The following is a 21335-nucleotide window of genomic DNA, read 5'->3' on the forward strand; positions in this document are numbered from 1 at the left end:
AGGGTCTGGCTTCCTCTGGCAGTAAAGATGTGGTGGGGAACCTCTAGCTTCACTAATTCAATCCAGCTCCTAGGTTAGCCAACAAAAAGTGACAACTCCACTTATATCTGTAGTTGTGCAAAACACAACTTTAAAAAGAAAAAAAAGGTTTTTAAAAAAATTTTCAGTGCTACCATCCTATGTCATAAATAATTTCTGCTATTACCTTTGTCTCTGCCGTGCTTCTTTTTCTTTGTGTCTTTTTGTCTCTCATTCATTCATGTAGTCCTCAAATTTCTCTTGAGCACATGTAGGAGGCTCTATTTTGGCATATGGGAAAGGGAGAGCTACTCAAAATACAAAGTTGAATACAGTATAGTCCCTTTCTTCAAGGATTAGGGAACCAATGCATTATTTTTGAAAGAACTATGAAGTGGGAGCCTGGGAGCACTTGCTCTGTGCTCTTTGGGTAAGTTTTCCCCTTCTCTGGGCCTCAGTATCTTTGTTTTGACCACTTTTAAACTGAATTTAACCTTTCATGAGCTATTAATATTCAGTACAGGTCCCTTTTAACTCAGTTTTTAGTAACACAGAATATGTACACAGATAATCAATATAAAATATAAGGGGGTAAGCAGAGTTAGCTTAGCTTTGTATCCTGTATATCTTTGTCTCTCTCCTCTCCTTTTTCACTTACTTCCCTTAATTATCTGTCATTTAACTATCATTAAAAGATTGAATTTTATTTTCAAATGCTCTATGTTCTTAATTTTGAAAGTAGTTGAGTGGAACTTTTATATTTTCTCTTTCTCCATAAAATAATATTAATTAGTTATTTTCTCTATCTTTTAGGAAATCTGAAAATTCCTAGAGAGGAAAAATCAATATCCTAGATACTCTAGGTACCCTAAAATTCAAGAGATTTTATGGAGGAAAATCTGTTAGGTGCATAGATTATGGAACCTGCAGCTAGGAAGAATCATCTTTCTGAGTTCAAATCTAGCCTCAGACATTTACCAGCTGTGTGACCCTGGACAAAGCACTAAACCCTATTTGCCTCAGTTTCCTTATCTGTAATATGAGCTAGAGAAGGAAATGTCACTCTAGTAGCTTTGCCAAGAAAACCCCAAGTGGGATCATGCAGGACATGATTGAAATTACTGAACAACAACAGTGTCAGTCTTTTCAGTGCTGGGAATCCCTCTCCAATTTCTTGTCATTTATCAACTTCTGTATAGGCAATTCACTCCTCTAGGGATGAAAACTCTCTTCTTCCAAATTGTTGTGTGATAGCTATAATCATTAGAAAGTTATTAATTTTATTGAGTTGAAATCTCTCTTCCTCCATGTAACTCCCTCCCACCTTGATCCCAGCTCTGTTCCTTAAAATGAACCTCAATTTGGTTTTGGATGAATAGTTTGAAGTGGTGGAGATGCCTCTTAATCCTTACTCACTGTAGTGAGTAAGTGGAATCTTTTTTACTGTTATATAAGATTTCTTCAGAGAGCCAAATTGATCCCAGAATCCTGCAGAGCCTGTACCCCTCCTCTAGGAGCTTCCTATCTCCACCCCCTCCTGCCCTGTACATGTATAGTAAAAGAAATCATGAGAGTAAAGATCTCCTGCCAATGGCTTTTCCATGTTGCCTCATGTTATCAGCTCACCAGAGAGGCAGGGTGGTATGTTGCAAATAATACTAGCACCAGAGCCTAGGCTTAAATTTCAGCTCTGTGAATCATTGTATGATACTGAGCCAAGTTATTGGGCCTTTTCTGGCCTCACTTTTCTTCATATATAAAATAATCTCAAAGTTCCTTTCTGATCTATAAAAGATGAGCAGAAGCCTCCTTAGTAACTTTGAAGATTCTAGCTGAAGATGGGACCTGGTCTGGCTTGAGGCTTACATCAAATTGGCATCTCTAACCCTTGGATCTTAGAAATTCTCATAGAAGAAAGGGCCAAGAGCAGGACCTAGAGATAGCACAACTCAAGTGAGATCCCATCAGCTACCTGTGCTACTGGGAATTATCTCCCTTTCCTGTCTTAACAGCTCCAGATTAGATTTCTTTTTTTTTTTTTAAAATATATCCTCCCTTAGAAATCTTGTCTGTCATCAAAATACAAAGCAGGTATGAAGACATATATTTTTTAAATAGGTAGACAACAAAGTCAAATAATTTTTCCTCTTAAGATGTGAGATATTTAGTGAATAACTTAATATGAATCTATAGTTAAAAAGCTAATGACCTTGGGGTATATACGTTAAGGCAGAGTGCCCAGAATGGCCTTGGTCAAGCCCCTGTCAGAGAGAATAATATTCAATTTTGAGTTCCATGTTTTAAGGACTTTAAAAAACTGGGAGACAGGAGAATGAGATGTCTGAAGTTCATGCTTTATAAAAATCAGCTGAAAGGTTAGAGAGATTGAGGCTATACAAGAGAAAACTTAGGGAGGGATATGATAAGCCTGAAGAACAACTACATGAAGAAGGGATTGGATTTTATTCTGCTTTGCTTCAAAAAACAGAACTAAGAACACTGATTGGAAATCATAGAGAAGCAGATTTAGACATAATGAAAAAAATAAGCCAAAAGACTTTTTTCATAGTTAGAGCTATGGTCTCAAAGTGGAATGAACTGCCTTCAAAAGTAGTGAGTTCTTCACCACAGTAAATCTTTTGGCAGAGGCTGGATTGACCAGTCAATTACAGAGGGAGACTTTCTCAAGTCCTGTTGGACTCTTCCCCAACTTTCCCAACTTCCCAAGCTTCTCTCATTTTATGAAGTGACTTGTTCAGGTCATGCAACTAATTACTAGCTTTTGATAACTCCTGGAAGGAAGGGCATAGGTGTTGGGGAACTGTTGTGTGGATGAGGATCTTCTCTGCCCTGAATAAGGCAGGGTAATGCCTGGGAAAATAGCTAAGGGTTCAGTTTGTTCCGGTGTTCCCTAGAAATGGGCTGTGAGTATTCTTCCCTTTGCTGGTGAGAAGGCTCCAGCCCCCCTGTAAATTGGCTTCTCTTCTCCCCTCGGCCCTGTTGGCTCCCCCCAGACGCTGCCTGGCTGATGGGGCGCAGGTTCAGTGATCGCTCTGTGTGCTCGGCGTCTGTCAGCTCGGATGATCAGTCCCTCTGGAAATACCCGGGTTTGATGATCTTCCTTTGGGGTTTCTTTTCCTCCCATATTTGGGATTAACCGATTTTCTGCCCCTTCCTGCTTCTGAAACAACCATTTGACACATCCCCAGTCCCTCAACACAGCCTGTCCTTACTAACCTCAGGAAGAGGCATGGGTGGGTGGAGAAGAATCAGCCCACTTACCCCAGGGGTTCCCAGTGGGGTCTGGGAAAAGGAGGCATGATGAGGGCAGGCTTAATGAGTACTATGAGTGGGGAGGATGTGCTCTCCTAGGAACCAAAATTTGGCCTCTCTTTGGGACCCTATAGTCCACAAGACCCTTTTTTCACAGGAAAAGGGATACTGACTCCTCCTAACAGAAATGCTCACAATTGTCTTTGAGCTGGAGGAGGGAGAGGAGAGGGAGAAATGTCCTACATTTTTTATTGCATTTTTGTGCCTCTTTTCTCTCCCACTTTATTTCTTTTTCTCTTTCTTTGATTCTTCCCTCTTTGCTCATTCTCCCCTTTTTTCTACCCTATTTCTCCTTTATTTTTCTCTCCCTCTTCTTTTTCCTCTCCATCTTTTCCTTTTAATTCTGATTTGTCTTTTTTTCTCTTTCTTTCTTTCTCTTTTCCTCCCTCCCTCCTTCCCTCCCTCCTTCTCTCTCTCTCTCTCTCTCTCTCTCTCTCTCTCTCTCTCTCTCTGTCTCTCTCTCTCTCTCTCTCCCTCCCTCCCTCTCCCTCTCCCTCTCTCTCTCTCTCTCTCTCTCTCCTCCTTCATCTCTCTTTCTCTTCTTCTTTCTATAACAGAAAGACACTCTGACACTTAATAGCCACATGTCTTTGGTCCAGTCACTTCTCTGGTCCGAAATTTCCTCTTCTGTCAAATGCAACCAATAATATCTACAATACTGTCCTCCTGGTGGGGTTCTTAGGAAAGCATTTTGTATATTCTAAAGTGCTATCAAAAAGTTAGCAACTACTACTATTACTCCATCTTATTATTTTTCTTTTCTCCTCACTTCTCTTTTCTCTAGCTTCTCTGGTTTTTAATCGTTCTGTTATCCCTGACTTTATCTCTTACCTTTTATACTTTTCTCTGCTGTTTTCTTAACTTTCTATTTTCCTCCTTCTCTTGATTCCTGCCACTAAGCCCTTTAGAAGGCAGCTCCAGAATGGTGCTACTCTTCTTTATACTCCTTAAGTAACTCCACTGGAGTAAGAAGGGACAATGATGGGCTCTCAGGACCCCTGCTTTGGGATGAAACTGTTTCCGTTGTGTACTGAGGAGGGTGCAGACATCTTAGTTTCATGGACAGTGTGTCTCTTCCAGGGGTGTGGGCTGTTCCTTGTGCTTGGACTCCTGGGCCGCCTTCCTAGGTTGGTCACCTCTCTTTTCCAGCACAATGTGGAAGTCCCTGGCAAGGGCTGGTTCTTCTCACCCTCTAGGTCCTTGCCCTCTCACATGCCCTCTCCTGCCCCTCCCCCTCCTAACTGCTTGGATCCCAGTTACAGTAATCCTTCCCCGAGTCTCTTCCCCTCCTTCAGAGTGTCTGACCTTGTCCCTACACCCTTCTCTTGGGAGCACCATTGCTTCATGGGCATCCTCTCTTTTACTCACACAGTTCCTGGGGAGGGGAGGGCCCCGTTTTCAGGCCTGGGAGAAGGAGAGGTCAGGAGCAGGGCTACAATGCAAGTTTAGGGGGAAGGAGAAGCAGGACTGGGGCCTCACTGGGAACCACTCTCTCATTGCAGCTCCCAGCCTGCACAGCAGTGTCCGGCAACGTCTGGTGGAACCACAGCACGTCCTGGGATCGCAGAGGTTGGTAGAGAGCGAGGGCAGCCATTACGTGCCAGGCCGTGTGTCTCTGCGGCGAATGCGCAGCCTCTCCTCTGGACAGTCTTTCAGTTCCGACGTTCACGGGACCAGTCCTCCATCAGCCGTCACCTCCTCCTGCTCTTCCTCCTCCTCTACCGCCTCCACTTCTGCTCCTACTTTCCATGTCCACCCTGTCTATTACCACCACAGCACTGCTTACTTCCTCCAGATGGATCCCTACCCTGACCCGCCCCCTCCCGATGCCCAGTCTGGGATGTCCTATCGATCCGACAGCTTGGGGTATACATCTCCTGCCTCAGTCCCTTGCCTTTTCCCTTTGTCTGTGCCTGCCAGCTGCTGTTTGTGCCTCATTCCCCTCAACCAACCTTTTAATTGATTTAATTTCACTTTCTTTTACCAGTTTAATCTTCCCAAAGTCCAAGGGAGTCAAGTTGGACCCTTCTACTGGGCCTCATTTCATGACAGGGCAGCAGGAAGACCCTAGCCAACTCCCAACTTCCACCTCTCTAATTCTATATTTTGGGTTTGCTGCCTAAGAACAATAACATTGTTCCCTTAACTTTGCATAGTTGGTGCTTTTAACTTTCTGAAGTGTTTTACATTCATTTTCTCATTGGGTCTTTGTAATAGTTTTGATAGGGACATAGAACTAGGTTTCAGATCCTTATTTTTAGAAGAGGAAATAAAGACTTAGATGATTTTGCCTAAAGGTCACACAGGTTGTTCCACAAAAAACCCCATGAGCAAATTGCAAAAGAAATTCAATCTTACTCCCTTCCCATCCATGCTTAGCCCATTAACTTTCTCTCTGAGAGAGAGGCTGCATCTAGGAGTTATTGGCTGGATCCACAACTTTTCTAGAAAAAGGCCCTGGTCCAAGCAGGTCCTTAGCCTAGCAAAGTTTGAGGCCTTTTTCTCTATAGGAATACTTTGGCATTCTGGGTCATTCTAAGCCAGGCACAAGGCCCTTGAAGGTGGGAGATGGTGGAGCTAATGACAAATCTTGAGCCCAGAATCTAATTCTTCCTTGTATGGCTCAGGAGTTCTGAACATGATTTAGTAATTTGTCAAGTTTCCTTCCCTTATCCCTCCCTACTCTGGCAGGGTTCCCTTGTCTATCTCATTCCTCACTGAGGAATACTGAAACTTTCACCCCACTCTCACGTTGAACACACACACACACACACACACACACACACACACACACACACACACACACCCCAGATGGATTAATACCTTCATACCAGCTTGATTCCCAGATACTCCTGTTTCCATATTGTACATGGTTTGGGCTGAGGACCTCCCATGCTTCTTGAGATACCTTGCCCTTGCAAGAAGATCCTGGTACCTAGCAAAGTTTAGGTATAGATAGCCTTTGTGTAACTACTAGTTTGAATTTTGCCAGTGGCACTTAGAGTACTGGGCCATCCTTTCTAATGTATGTTGTTATTGAAAGGTAACTTTGAGGTTAAAGGAAAAACATTTTTACTTCAGCCCAAACAGTTCTAAGCTCCTCTCATACTCTTTCCCTGGAAGCTTTAAACTCCCTGAATCCTTGGCAGATGGTACCAGGAATAGGCCCCATCCAGCTATCAGCTATCTTCTTTCAGTGGAAGATAGGATTTGGGGAGTACCATTTCCCATAGTTCCACATCCTCATGCTCATTCTCCATGTCAATTCCTTTACTACCTCTGCATAGGGGGTGACTTGGCATTCCACTGACAGTGACTGACAAGAGACAGACCCTGATTCAGACCAGAAAGAGGGATGGCTCTGTGAATATCTTGTTGGATGATCAGTCTTCAGCCTCCCCTTAGGTGTCCCAGGCCCCAGACCTTGCATGTTGGCAGTGGAGGGGAGGGGGCTTGGGAGACAAAGACAGACAGATCTTGGCACAAACTCCATTCACCACTTGGTTTTCTTTTGCAACGTGCTTCAGAGGATCATCTCTAAAGACAAACAGGCTCTCTAGTAAGGTTAGTAAAGCCACAGGTGGGACTGGGAAAGGGGGTCATACAGCCCTTAGGAAGCCTCACCTGGGAGCTTTCTTTTCAGTTCAATAATTCAACTTAGTAAATCTCAAATTGTTGAACTAAAATCAATTCAACTGCTTGTGTGTGGGCAAAATATAAGTATTTCCTGGGGATCCTATCCTTGACTCCACAATTGTGCTGGGGGAAGAGAGAAAGGGGAAGATGGAACCCTATATGATCCTTGCCTTTAGGGAAACAAGACTCTCAGGCACATAATCATAGACAGCTATAACATCACTAGGAATGGCAGAAGAGCTGGAAGGACCTTAGAAACACTGAGTGTCAGAGCTGGAGATGGGTTCCTAACTCCTGACCCAGGACTGCTTTCTCTGTGCTGGAGTACTTACTTAGGAAATAGTTGTAGAAGAGCATAGGAAGTAGCAAATGGAAAGCTGGCGAGTCACTAAGACCGGGTTCAAGACTTATCTTTTGACACATTCTGGCTATGTGACTCTGGCCAAGTCACTTAACCTTAGCCCCCTGCTAACTCTGTAAGATTCTTAAGTTGCAAAATAGATGTCCCAAAGGTGAAAAAGTATATGACCCTATAAAAGGTATCCAGGAAAAACAGAATAGTCAGAGAAGGCTTTTTTAGCCTTCAAGATGGACCTTGACCTTGTACAATTAATACAACTGTCTCCCTGGCTTTCAGCAGAATCTCTCCAGTTCAGCCCAGTGGGTTGAAGTTTAAGAGCTGCTATTGGGAGCCAACAGAGACCCTGCCTGTCACTCCTTGTCTGTTTTTTTTTTTTTTTTTTTCCCTTAGATTTCTCTCCTAGCCCCACCTAAGTACAAATGATTCCCTGGGTCACCTTCCTAATAAAAAGCTACTTTCTCAAGCAAGCCTCCACCTGCCTAGCTCCAAGCCCAGCCTTTAGGCCAGGGAATAGAGATGGGACTTGGCTGGGTATGGCCAGTCTGAGCAGTGGGCTAATCTGCCGCTTTCTCTTCTTCCTTTAGGGGCCTCGCACCCTCTCTGACCCCTCTGAACTTTCTTCCAGATCAGCTGTATTTGCTTCCAGGTCCCCCTATTGGCCCCCACACTCTGCTCTTCAAATGCTGCCTTCACCCTTATTCCTGACTGGGAGACATAACTGCTCTACCCTCTCTTCATTCTGGGCCCCAGCTCAACCAATTGCTGGGAGTGGGACTTCAGGGCCCTTCGTTTTGCCCTTCTCCTCTCTGAGTGCCCCTACCTTTAGGGGTTGGAAAGAGCCCCTGGGTCTGGTGAAGCCTGCTTAGGCTGAATGGCCCCAGCCCCATGAAGCCTTCCTTACCTGCCTCCATGGGAAAGCCTGGGGATAGATTCCCCTAGCTTGTGCATGTTGAATGTGATTTGGTGTGAAAACCTGTATGCCATTCTTGCAAAGCAACTCCTTCCCCTGGCTCATAGATAAGGTTTCTAGCTAGTCTGACTACATAATCTTCACCTCTTACATTCCCAGAGCATTTTATCTTTTCCAAATCATAAGCCAAACTCCTTGAGATAGGAAGGGACTAGCACCCAAACTTTATGACTCCTAGTCCAAGATTCTTCTTCCATTAAAGAGTAGCAGACTGCAAAGTATTTTCTGTTGTGGATCATCCTTCACAACCGATAACCTTTAGTTCCTTATTCCTACATAAACCCTTCACTATTAATATCCTTCTTAGCTCTGTTAGGTGTCAAAAGTCTCTACAGCGACATGGAATGGTCTCTACAATAGAATGAGGGTGAGAAGGAGGCCTGGACTTTCAGAGACACCTTCCCAGAATCCCCTCAGTATTTTCTCCATTTGATCCCATCATCATGGAATTGAAGTTGTAAAGGGTCATCCAGAGCTACCCATACTGGATTGGTAAATCCCTCTACATCATTCCTAGCAAATAGTCATGGAGCTTTTATTCAAAGACCTCCAAACAAGGGGAAAACAACTATACCTCTCTCTGCCCCCGAAGCAGCTAATTAAATTTTTGAATGACTGCTATAAAGTTTTTCCTTCAGGCTTGTTTATTTCCTTATATTTTCTGTCCATTACTTCTGGCTTTGTTCTCTGGGACAAATAGAACAAATCTATCCCCTTTCTGGTGGTAGACCTTCTAATACATGAAAACAGCTATTTTATTATTCCTCATCTCCAGATGTCTGACTACCAGCCTGTGGAGATCTTGGGCCAGGGGCAAGGTTGCTCTAACTCTTCTTCTTTCTCTCCCCTCCTACCCCAGCCCTGGCTGGGTTTCACTGCATGTGTTGTGATGGTTGGGGTTCTGTGGGACCGGGGTGGGTAGGTGGGATGAAGGTTTTATGTGGTAAAACATGATAATCAGAACTTAGGACACAGAACAAGCTTTTCCCCTCTCCTTAGGATATGTGTGTGTGTGTGTGTGTGTGTGTGTGTGTGTGTGTACGTGTGCGTGTGTGCATGCAGGGGAGCATTCTGGAATATCAACAGATTTTCATTCAAGCGAGGAAAGGTTTCCAAACTCATGGGCCTCCTTGGATAGCTTCGATTCATCATGGACAGGTGTCTAAGGGTTTGGGGATTTTTTAGGGGATGTCAGAAAGGAGTGGGGAAGAAAAACCTGTCCTCTTGTTGATTATCTCTTTCTCCACCCCCATCCCCACCCCTAAGGGGGAGGAGAGGAATGAAAGAGTTATGTGGTTGGCTATATCCTGGGGGCCCAGAAATGTAGCAAAGGTAGGGTCTGAACAATAAAAGACCTTTGCCTAGTAATTCTGTGATATTAATATGTCTCCCTGTCCTTGTCTCACTGTTTGTTTCCCTCTTACTGTTTCCCTTTTATTTCTCCCCACTTTTACCCTCACTTTCCCTTTTTTCTTCTTCTCCCACTCTTGGATTACTTTGCTCTACCACCTTCCCTTCTCCCTTTTTCTTCTTTTTCTTCTCTCCCCTATCTTCTATCCCTCTTTTCCTCCCTGTTCTGTACCTTGCCCTGATCCCCTTTTGTCTTGAGCAGGGACTTGACCCATTCCGATTCGGAGTCCTCCCTCCACATGAGTGACCGCTCTCGCTTCACCCAGATAGCTGCCAAGCCCCAACAGCTGACCAGAGCCATGGATGAAGCCCCGTATGCCCCAACCTCCAATGGCAGCCACCGACTGGCAGAGGCAGCCCTGGGGGGATCTGTAGTGGAGAAGCTGCCTGAGAGTCCCGCCCTGGCCAAGAAAGCAGTATACCTGCAGAATCACGGGCTAGAGAAGGCCTATAGTGTTGGGGAGCTGGGCCCTATAGGGCTGGGGGGAGGAGGGCACTTACATTCAGATTCCTCACGTTCCCATAGTCCCAGCTCCCCTGAACCTGACACACCATCACCTGTAGGGGACAGCCGGGCTCACCATGGCCGCAACACGCGTATCCCCCACCTGGTAGGCAAGAAGCATGCTGGTGAGGAGGACAGTGGCTCCACGGGTGAGGAGACAGACTCCGGCCAGGGCAAGAAGAAGTTTCCACTCAAAATCTTCAAGAAGCCCAAGAAGTAGCTGGACCGGGGCTGGCTGCGGTGGGAAGACACATCTATCCTCCCTCTCCTCCAAGGGACCCACCCAGGGCCTGGCTGGGGAAAGGTGGGGGTCCTAAGGACTTGGGGCACTGTTACTCCCTGCCTCATCCTCTCTGTACCTCCTCCCTTCCCCTATGAAAGAGGGGCCCTTCCATCTTATTTATTTACTGATCATCACCTGCCCTGTTTGGGCCTCTGTAAGCTATTCCTGCTCCAACTTCTTCATCCCCTGGTTCCATCCCTGCTTCACAATGCATGACTTTCCCCTGCACCCCCATCTCAGTTCAGCCCATCCACTTTTGCAGGAGACCCTCGTTTCTCCCTGTTTATTGGGCTTTTATATCTTTCTTGGTCTCCCCCTCTATTCCCTGTTCTCTCCATTGCCACCAAACCCCCAGCAATTAGGGTGAGGACAAAGGAAGCCTGATCCAAAGCCTGGGCTCCCACCAACCTCAGCATGCTGGACAATGCGGGCAGGGCAGGGCAGGGCAGCAGGGCGGATTGAGACCAGAGCTCTGGGGTTGGGGGAGGGGGTGCTTGATTTTGTTTGTTTCCTTTGGGTATGGGGAGAGCCTGGGGCCAACCCTGACTCTAGCCTTGGCCTGACTTTGGGGGGGTGGGGATGGGAGGTAGTTAGGACAGAGGTGAAGTAGAGCTGGCCCTGGAGATTCGGCCTAAATTAGGGATGGACAGCTGTGGCTTCCTCCTTATAGGGCTAGGACTCTAGACCACCCTCCCCAGTGGCCTAATGACTGCCGCCTCCTTCTGCTTGCTCTATATGGTAGGAGAAGAGAGGGTAGCCACATTCCTCTCTCTTCCCTCCCCTTCAACTCAGATATTTAGCCTATTCCAGGTCCCAAGTTTGGAGCCTCAGTGATCCCTAAGCCTCCTCTAGTATGCTTGATCCCCTTTGTGCTGGAGACCTAGCCTAGACAGGGGGCAGGGACTTTCACATATGGATATATCCTGTAACAGGACTGTGGGGAGAGGGATGTGGTTGGGAGAGATATGGGGCAAAGATGTTAATGCTTTTGAACCAAAAAAATTTTTAAAAAATCCTGAATTTCCAAAGTGCCTGCAGCCCTCCCCTCCTCTCCACCTCTTTTTCAGTGCATGGTCCTTGGGCTCCCCTAGAGGGCCTAGGCTCTTGGGCCCAATCCTACTGTGCAGTCCAAAGTCTGCCTCCCATATTAACCCCAGCCAGGCCTGGGGAAGGAAGCAGCTTATAAAAATAAAGTAAGGAAGGGAAGGGAATGGACACACACACTGTGCATGTCCCACTTCCTACTCTAAGCAGTGCCCTCTTCCCCAGCTTTCTGTAGGGGCTGTCATTTATAGCCCCCAGGCCTGTTCAGTCAGTTGCCCATCCCAGGGCCAATGGGCAAGGCAGCTGGGTGCTGCAGGCCACAATGGGCTGGCCCCCCCTTTCCTATCCCGATGGATTTTTCTGTTATTTCATAAGACTGAAGTCTAATAAAGCATGTAGGATATTTTATTTTCTTGGTTTTGGCTCCCATTACTCTGCTTCCTGGCTCGTGGAAACTCTCTGTGGCTAGATCAGGAGACAAGAATGAGAAATCTCCCAGTTGATATTCTGTGTCTCCCCGTTCTGACTTCAAAAAGAACATGTGAAAACTGGTAAGAAGGGAGGGGCCAAGACATGAAGGACACCAGGGAAAATTATCACCACCAACCCCTTCTAAGGCTTGAAAGAATAGTTCAACACAGAGTGGCAATCCAAAATGGTGTGTTATGGAGTGTATTTAAACTTGATACTTGGACAATCCAAGGATACAAGATAGAAAGATATCAATAGAAATAAGGATGATGTTTTTAAAAAGTCAAAGGATCCTGGACCCAATGCCTAAAAAAAAAAAAAAAAAAAAAAAAAATTAGGAATGTTATTTTAGGAATGTCTGCCTTTGGGCAGAAATTACTAAAAGTATGATGTAAGGCACACCATGGAGAGTTCTATATTAGTAATAGCTACAATCAAACAAATTTACAAAGCTAGTATAAATATCACATTTTGTAAGGCAACTGCCAAGTAATGTAGACAGAGCTACACAATATGTGATAGAGTCTGGATGTGAAGCCAATCTAGTGTTTTTTGCACTGTCCCATGTTATTTCTCAAATCCCCAAAATTAGTCCCAAATGACCCCAGCAGATCTAAGGACCCATAGGAAATACAAGCAGAAGCAGAAACTGTCCATGCATGACCTCACCAAGTTGGTCACTTCCAGATGAAAGGATGCTTTAGAAAGCACTGAGAAAGGGCTCTGCAGGACACAGCATATGTATGCTCAATAGCTCTTAGCATATGGGCCTTAACATAGTTGTTAGGTCCCTGAAAAGGTTTTGTTTTGCATGGGTAGATAACCAATAGACAAAGATGTTAATAGCACCTAAGGCCTCCTGAAAAAAAAATCACCTGAAAACACTTCCCACTCTCATCCTTGCCAGTTTCAAGGGCTATCTTGGGATGGGACAGCATCTATTCAATAATAGTTTAGTAACTTTTGCTAATATTTTACCAGCCACTTGGAGGATCAAAGCAGTAGTCCAGTTAAATCCCTATGTATAGAGAAAACACTCGCACAAGTTAGCACATTATCCATTGGAGAATGAACAGAACACTCATGGAAGAAAGGCATTTGGCTAGAAAACATGTAGCCAGGACAACTGGAGCTTTGAAAGCATCGTTTCAGCTAGCTCCTGGGCTGGGATAGTATCAAGGAGGTCGATGTGTTCTGATGATGGCCCTGAGTTGCACTCGGGGCTGGGGTCCTCTACTGATTCATTTGTGTCATAGGTTAGTCTTTGCTTCTTTTTGCTAGTAAGTCCTGCTGCCATCTGTTGGTATCTTTGTTGAATTGTAATCGTAGCTCTAGTTATTAGAGGGTATGGGTTCTTTTTAGCACATTGCTAATACAATTCTCTTGGGATTTCAGATGCAGGTCAGCCACTCCTACCTATTCAGCCTATTTTAGTCTAGTCAGGGGTTCATAAATTTTTTTTATTGTCATGGACTCATCTTAGAATAATGTTTTTAAGTGGATAAAATAAAGGATTACAAACCAATTAAACCAATTACATTGAATTTATGAAAAAAATTTTTTTAAAGTTCATGGATTCCAATATCAGAATTATGATAAAAAAAAAAAGTTCCTTTTAACTCCTCTGTCATAGCCCTGGTTTTGCCTGAAGTTTCATTATATCATCCTGGAAATTCTACTTGGCAAAACTCCAAAGCAACTAGGTAAAGTTTTTGTAAGGATATTCTTTTCAAAGTCATATTTCATCACTAATATAGATCCATACAAATTACCCCAGAAGCAAGACTAAAGAAGGCTGGGTAGAGATGGCAACCTTTTGTTCTACCCTGACTCCCCACCGCCCCCCAAGCCTCAGCAAACATACTCCAAACTGTAAAAGGATCCATTGATTATCCCAGCCTATGAAAAATTCTATTAGCAATAATATTCCTTGATTGGGTTTATACTCCTCTTGAACCAAGCCATCTCAAAACCAGATTATTCTGAGTTTTGAATCCAAAAGGTTTACATGACCAAACCATCTCTAAAGAGCAAAATAGGAGTGAGATATATAGGGAGACATATAAGGGAAGGTCATTAACTCCAGAAGCATATTGAAACACAAGATCCTGGCTAAAGGAAGTCTTTTAAAAAGATAACAGTCCTTAACTTTTCATCCCAGTACCTCTCTTTTACAGGTGTGGAGTTTGCTGAGGTTCGGGGTTTAAGGTAGAGCAAAAGTTTTCAGCTCTGCCCAGTCCCCTTTGGTCTTGCTTCGGGTTTTGATTTGTATGGAATGATCTGAAACACAATGGAGTTTGAAAATGTCTTTACCACAACTCCATGTCAATCCACAGATACTATAATATATTCTGTTTTATTTTCAATCAATTGAACTTATTTTAACCACAAAAAGGCCATCTAAAATAAGTAGGAGCCTGACTTCTGCCTGAATGATAGAAATTTTTATACTGGGAGCTCAGAGTAGTGATTTTGAATGTTATCTGACATAAACAACTGCTTAAAAGGAGGAAAGTATAAGTACCATTTTTATTCAGTCATTTGAATTGTGACTGGCTTTGTGACCGATTGTGTGACCTCTATTTGGGGTTTTCTTGGCAAAGATCCTGGAGTGATTTGCCATTTTCTTCCCCAGCTCATTTTACAGATGAGGAAATGGACACAAATGGGGTTAAGTGATATAATAGTCCCTATGGTGACTCTAGACAAATCACTCTGAGCCTTAAATTATATAAATCTCTATTACTCAGAGTCAGTATTTGGAAAAAGGTGCTATAATAAAAAACATTAAATACATGAATTTGCCCCTTATTAACAGTATGATCATTGATGATAGTCTTTCCTCTCTCAGGCCTTTAGTTTTCCAGTCTAAAAAAAAAAAGATGTTGAATTAGATTACCTCGAAACACTTTTCCAGTTATAAATTGGAGAATCTTGCTAAAATTTCTTCTTTGGAAAGATCTGAAACAATATAGATAAAAATATTAACACTATCAAAGTAAAAGTGGGGTAAATTTTTTGATGATGTAAAAATGTAGTTGATCTATAGTTTTTAAAAATATTAAGCAGAAGAGGGAAAATCATATCTTGGGCAGGGGAAGCAGTATTGGGGACACATGGTAGAAAATATAACCTTAACTCATAACTTTAAATGTAAACAGATTTCAAACAATCCAATACAATGAAAAAGATTGACAGATTAGATAAAAAAAAATTCCTAAAAATCAAAGACATATACAAAACCTTGAAAAAGAAATATACCTAAACAAACTAAGGATGAAAAAACAAAGCAAGAGTAAACCTTCAAGAAAAAAAGCACAGATAACACACTAATATCAGTCATAATCATTTGGTTTCAAATATCTTAGCATCTAAATTCATAAAGATGACACTAACTGAATGAAATAATTTGTGAAATTTACGAAATGCATTAGGCAATTTGGTTCTTTGGATACTTACCAGGAAAGACCACAATAGCATTGGGAAGCAAGATGACAATCGCACTTGGGCATAGATGATGTAGGGGCAAACAGTACAGAAAGACAAAGGAGTATGGAGGCAGGTGGTCTAAGGACAGGAGCAAGGATGGAGTGGTGAATGAAGACAAATGTGAGGAAGAGGATGGGGAAAGGATGAGGACTGGAAATGGAAGCACTTCAGCAGCATGGACCCTTAGGACATGAAAGCATATTGAGGGGGTGAAAAAAAAATTTGATAGATTTGATAGGATGGACTAAGTCTTGTTATGCCACCTTGGGCCTAGTTCATTAATAAATCATGTCAGCAAAACTTTAAGGTTAATAAGTTTAGCCACAGAATTTCAGGGTTATCAGCACCATTTGATGTTGCTGGTCTTACTGCAGATGTGTAGAAACTGAGATTTGCATGTCATAAGATCAAAAAATATCTGACAGCAAAGCTTCGCTGGCTTCTCCTGACTCAGCACATATTAGCAAGATGTGATTTTTGATGAATACATTTACATAAAATTGTTTTTTGATTCTTGGGACAATTTGAATGTGACTTCTAAGTCCCTCCTTTCAATCTTACTTCCTGCCATTGCTACTTTATACTAGCTATTTATAAACTTATTTACTGTACTGACTAGAAAGGGAGATTCATGGGGACAAAAACAAGAAGACATAAGCATAATAGAAGAATATTGAAGTCTTCTATGACAGAAAGATAAAAGAAGAAATAAGGAACTAGTTGCTGGATAACTAAAGCTAAAAGACTTATCTTCTGAATGGGATTGCAAAAGAAAATACATATTCTTAGGACCACATGGAACTTTTACAAAAATTTACCACATACTGGGGTAAAGAGATATTGTAAACAAATGGAAAAATGCAGAATTAATAATACGTTCTTTATAGATCACAATATGATGCAACATGATTGATTCAGGGATGCAAAAGATATAACCCCAAATGGAGACTTAATAAAACCTCAACTAATGAATGGGCCAAAAGAAAACTGATGAGGAAACACCAAAATTTCTGGGATGCAATAAAAGTAGTCCGCAGGGGAAGTTATATTTCTCCAAACAATAAAATAGGAAAATGAGGATTAATGAACTGAATATGCATTTGAAAATCAGCAAGTCAAAAAAAAAATCAAATGAAGGTGGCCTAGCTGTGTCAGATCTAAAATTATAAAGCAGTGGTTACCAAAACCATTTGGTATTGGCTAAGAAATAGACTAGTTGATCAGTGGAATAGGTTAGGTTCAAAGGACAAAATAATAACTTTAATAATCTAGTGTTTGACAAACCAAAGGACCCCAGCTTTTGGGATAAGAACTCAATGTTTGACAAAAATTAGTGGGAAAATTGGAAATTAATATGGTATAAGCTAGGCATTGACCCACACAATACTATAGACCAAGATCAGGTCAAAATGGATTCCTGAGCTAGGCAAAAAGATTATAAATAAATTAGAGGAAGATAGGTTGGTTTACCTCTCAGACCTGTGGAAGAGGAATGAATTTGTGTCCATAGAAGAAGTAGAGATCATTATTAATCACAAAGTAGAAAACTTTATATCAAATTGAAATTTTTTGTACAAACAAAACTAATGCAGATAAGATTAGAAGGGAAACAATACTGGGAAAACATTTTTATAGTCAAAAGGATCTTATAAGGGCCTCATTTCCAAAATATATAGAGAATTGACTCTAAGAAATCAAGCCATTCTCCAATTGATAAATGGTCAAAGGACATGAACAGACAATTCTCAGATGAAGAAATTGAAACTATTTCTAGCCATATGAAAAGATGCTCCCAAGTATTATTAATCAGAGAAATGCAAATTAAGACAACTCTGAGATACCACTACACATTTGTCAGATTGGCTAGAATGACAGGGAAAAATAATGTGGAATGTTGGAGGGGATGTGGGAAAACAGGGACACTGATACATTGTTGATGGAATTGTGACTACATCCAGCCATTCTGGAGAGCGATTTGGAACTATGCTCAAAAAATTATCAAACTGTGCATACCCTTTGAGCCAGCAGTGTTACTACTGGGCTTATATCCCAAAGAAATCTTAAAGAAGGGAAAGGGACCTGTATATGCAAGAATGTTTGTGGCAGCCCTCTTTGTAGTAGCCAGAAACTGGAAACTGAGCGGATGCCCATCAATTGGAGAATGGCTGAATAAATTGTGGTATATGAATGTTATGGAATATTATTCTGTAAGAAATGATCAGCAGGATGATTTCAGAAAGGCCTAGAGAGACTTACATGAGCTGATGCTGAGTGAAATGAGCAGGACCAGATCATTATACATGGCAACAAGATTATATGATGATCAATTCTGATGGACCTGGCCCTCTTCCAACAATGAGATGAACCAAATCAGTTCCAATAGAGCAGTAATGAACTGAACCAGCTACACCCAGAGAAAGAACTCTGGGAGATGACTATGAACCACTATATGGAATTCCCAAACCCTCTAATTTTGGCCACCTGCATGATTGATTTCCTTCACAGGCTAATTGTACACTATTTCAAAGTCTGATTCTTTTTGAATAGCAATACACATAGTGTAATTAATTTATACTTTAACGTATTTAACATGTATTGGTCAACCTGCCATCTGGGGGAAGGAAAGGAGGTTTGGCAATTGTCAATGCTGTAAAATTACCCATGATAAAATTATTTATCTGGTAAATAAAAACTATAATAAAAAAATCAGCAAGTCAACCAACAGATTGAAAATAAAAATAAAAATAATTAGAGAAATAAATTTGAAACAAAAAAACTCCATAGAAACAAAAAAACTAAAAGCTTATTCTTTAAGCAAATCAATACATTAACCTTTAGTTAATCTGGTTAAAAGAGTAGAAAATAAAACAGAAAATGAGTAAGTTGAAATATCAAAACCAGAAGAATCTCCATATAGTTATATGCTAAGAAAATTGTGAATTCAAGACATAATTTTTAAAATTATAGCCAACAATTTGAAGAGATAAAAATAAGTTCAATCTTAAAAGGGAGATATAACTAAAAAGGAAAAAAAATCTATCATAATTTTAAAGAACTATGAATAACCACACTTGTAAAGTTCTGTTGTCTCCAGAGACTGCCTATCGCTCTCTGGGAGGAGATCTGCTGTGTCAACTCAAATCTTTCCGACAGATTCTTCTTCCTGTAGAGAGCCCTTGTCTCCAGACAGTTGCCGCCAACTCTGGTCCTGAGTAGTGACTTCTTCCTCCAGAGAGCTGCCTCAAGTCTGGTCCAGACAAGACTCTTATCTCTTTTATCCTCCCAGAGAATGGGTGTGGGATAACGCAAGGGCTTCTGGGAAAAATTACTTCAACCAATGAACTTGCTCCTCCTAAGCATGCAAGTTCCTCCCCAGGAGTTCGAAGGGGTTAAACTCCTAGTAAAGGCCAGAACTAGAGCAACTTAGCACTTAATAAAAACCTAATATCTCATTATCTCATTAGCACTTAGTAAGAACCTAACACACACTTCACAAATTATCCTCCAAAATTGAGAAAGCATCTTATCAGAACCTTTTTTATAAAATTCAGGCTTACTACCTAAACCAGGGAAAGATAAAACACAGGAGAGAAAGTATAAGCTAATATCATTAATGAATACTCTTGAAAAAATTTAAATAAAGCCTTATCAGATTACAATTTACTTCAGAAATCATGACCATAAAAGATACTATGGATGCAAGGATGAGTCAACATTAGAAAAATAATCCACCTCACAAATCATTTTAAAAACTAAACTATCCAAAACCATATAATCATCTCAATACATTCAGTAAAAGAAACCTTTGACAAAGTGCAACACTTATTTAAAAAAAAAACAAAAACTATAAAGAACAGGCATAGGAGAACATAAAAAAAAAAAAATCTCACATTAAATAAAGCACTTGTCTAAAACCAAAGCAAACGTGGTGTGCCATGGGGATACAATATAAAACTTTTTCTAATATAGGAATGAAACAAGCAAGGAAGTCAGCTCTTCCTACCATCATCTGAAATAGTTCTAGAAACGCTAGCAATAGTAGTAGAGAAAGGCATAAAGAGATAAAAACATCCCTATTTACTGATGATAGCATGTTTTACTTGGAAAACACTAAGGAATTAGCAAAGATACAAAATAAACCCCTCAAAAATCAACTACATTTTTATATAATAAAATCCAAGAAGCAGTAACAACGGGAAATGCCATTCTAAATAACTTCCGGGTCCGTTGTTTTCACTCTTCATGAGCCCGGTTTGGGGTTTTCTTGGCAAAGACACTGAAGGAGTTTATTTCTTCCTCCAGCTTATTTTACAGACACTGAAACAAACATGGACTTTCTAGAGTGTCACAGCTACTGTTTGAGGTTGCATTGGAACTGGCACAAGTTTTTGACTCCAGGGCCCAGGGGCTCTCCACTACCTCCCAGGCCATATCCGCCCACTGAGGACGTTAATGGGTTATGGCAAATGGGCTGAGGGCGGAAACTATAGTCCGGCCCTCCCAGTCTGAGGGACAGTGAACTGGCCCCCTATTTAAAAAGTCTGAGGACTACTGCAGGCCTGCATTCTATCCAGTGCGCCACCTAGCTGCCCATTATGTCCACATATACAAACATACAGGTATATATGAAAATATGTACATATTTGTGTACACACACATTCTGGATAAACGAGATAACCAAGAGAGAAAAGCATCTTTACCAGACTAGGCGAAGCAAAGAGCGCATGCGCGCCGGGGCTCTAGGGTCACTTTCGGGGGAACTCTGCGTTAGAATTTTGCGCAACTCTACAAGGCCAAGCAGCCTGGGGGGAGGAGCTTCAGCGACCGGGAGCATTCACTGTAGGCGCGTGGAGCGCGCGGGCTTCCTTAGGACCCACCCATCCCCATCTGGCGGCGTCGACGAATGACATCACGAGGGAGGGAGGAAGGGCGCGCGCTATTGTGCGTCGGCCTTGGCGGGAGCGGGAAGAGGTTTTGGATCCGTTGTCCTGCAGTTCTCTTAGCTGCTTCTGTTGGGCTCAGAATTTGCAGCTGCTGCGGTCCAGAACCGGAGTCCCGGCCTGGCCCCTAAATCCAGCTGCTGCCAGACCAGACCCCAGCTCTGTTCTCTGTTCTTTGGACTTCACGGCCCAAGATTCCTTCCCGCGACCATTACCGGGCCCCGTCAGCCGCGATGCACGTCATTAAACGAGGTGAGGGTCGAGGGTGAAAGGGTATCCTGGGGGGAGGAGGGAAGCCCGAGACCTCAGCCTAGGGGCTGGAAAGGGGTCAGCAGGGCGCGGCCCCGCGGGCGGGAGCGGCGGTTACCTCCGCCCTGCTTTTCGCATTTCCCGCGCGAAGCCAGAGCCGGGCGGGGGAGGGGAGAAGGCCTGTCCTGGGGCATCTCCCTGCCCCCAGCTCCTCCGTCCTGCTTAGCCCATGCCTCCTCCTCTCCTCCCGTGTTTCCCTGCTTTTTACCGATCAGCTCCAGTTTCTCTCTCCTATATGTTCCTACTGGGCTATTCTCTCGCCTCCCCTACTGATGGGAGCTCTTTGAGGGCAGGCACGGTTTTTTGGTGAATTACCCCGGCGCGCCGCACGTAGGAGCCACTTAACAAGTCCATGACTTTCTTTTTCTTTTTTTCCCTGAGGCTGGGGTTAAGTGACTTGCCCAGGGTCACACAGCTAGGAAGTGTTAAGTGTCTGAGACCAGATTTGAACTGGGGTCCTCCTGAATTCAGGGCTGGTGCTCTCTCCACTGCCTTCTGGTCTCCAGGCCCTGGCACTTGATCCTTATCAATAAAACTTGTTTCTACCAAGGCCATTCAAGTGACTG

General features: G+C 42.8%; 2 protein-coding genes and 1 long non-coding RNA gene across 5 annotated transcripts in view; 2 read left to right on the top strand and 1 right to left on the bottom strand.

Annotated features, from left to right (window-relative positions):
- Nucleotides 1-11968, top strand: part of STIM1 (stromal interaction molecule 1) — a 222357-nt gene extending 210389 nt beyond the window's left edge. For 2 of the 3 annotated variants that reach the window (XM_074304975.1, XM_074304971.1), the window contains 3 exons: nucleotides 3033-3125; nucleotides 4854-4920; nucleotides 9931-11968. In XM_074304975.1, coding sequence (XP_074161076.1) covers nucleotides 3033-3125; nucleotides 4854-4920; nucleotides 9931-10453 — 683 coding nt within the window. In that variant the 3' untranslated portion in view covers nucleotides 10454-11968. The remainder of the gene's footprint in view (nucleotides 1-3032; nucleotides 3126-4853; nucleotides 4921-9930) is intronic. The other variant, XM_074304976.1, reaches the window with a different exon arrangement.
- Nucleotides 11969-12216: 248 nt separating this feature from the next.
- On the bottom strand, nucleotides 12217-20444 carry LOC141563619 (uncharacterized). The gene is made up of 3 exons (XR_012488466.1): nucleotides 20359-20444; nucleotides 14931-14992; nucleotides 12217-12337 (listed from the first exon to the last, which is right to left on the bottom strand). It is a non-coding gene; the product is annotated as an uncharacterized LOC141563619 (long non-coding RNA).
- RRM1 (ribonucleotide reductase catalytic subunit M1) overlaps nucleotides 20400-21335 on the top strand; it is a 34945-nt gene continuing 34009 nt past the window's right edge. Inside the window, exon 1 of the mRNA XM_074304970.1 lies at nucleotides 20400-20712. Coding sequence (XP_074161071.1) covers nucleotides 20694-20712 — 19 coding nt within the window. The 5' untranslated portion in view covers nucleotides 20400-20693. The remainder of the gene's footprint in view (nucleotides 20713-21335) is intronic.

Source organism: Sminthopsis crassicaudata, chromosome 3 (genome assembly GCF_048593235.1).
Source record: "Sminthopsis crassicaudata isolate SCR6 chromosome 3, ASM4859323v1, whole genome shotgun sequence".
Classification (NCBI taxonomy): domain Eukaryota; kingdom Metazoa; phylum Chordata; class Mammalia; order Dasyuromorphia; family Dasyuridae; genus Sminthopsis; species Sminthopsis crassicaudata.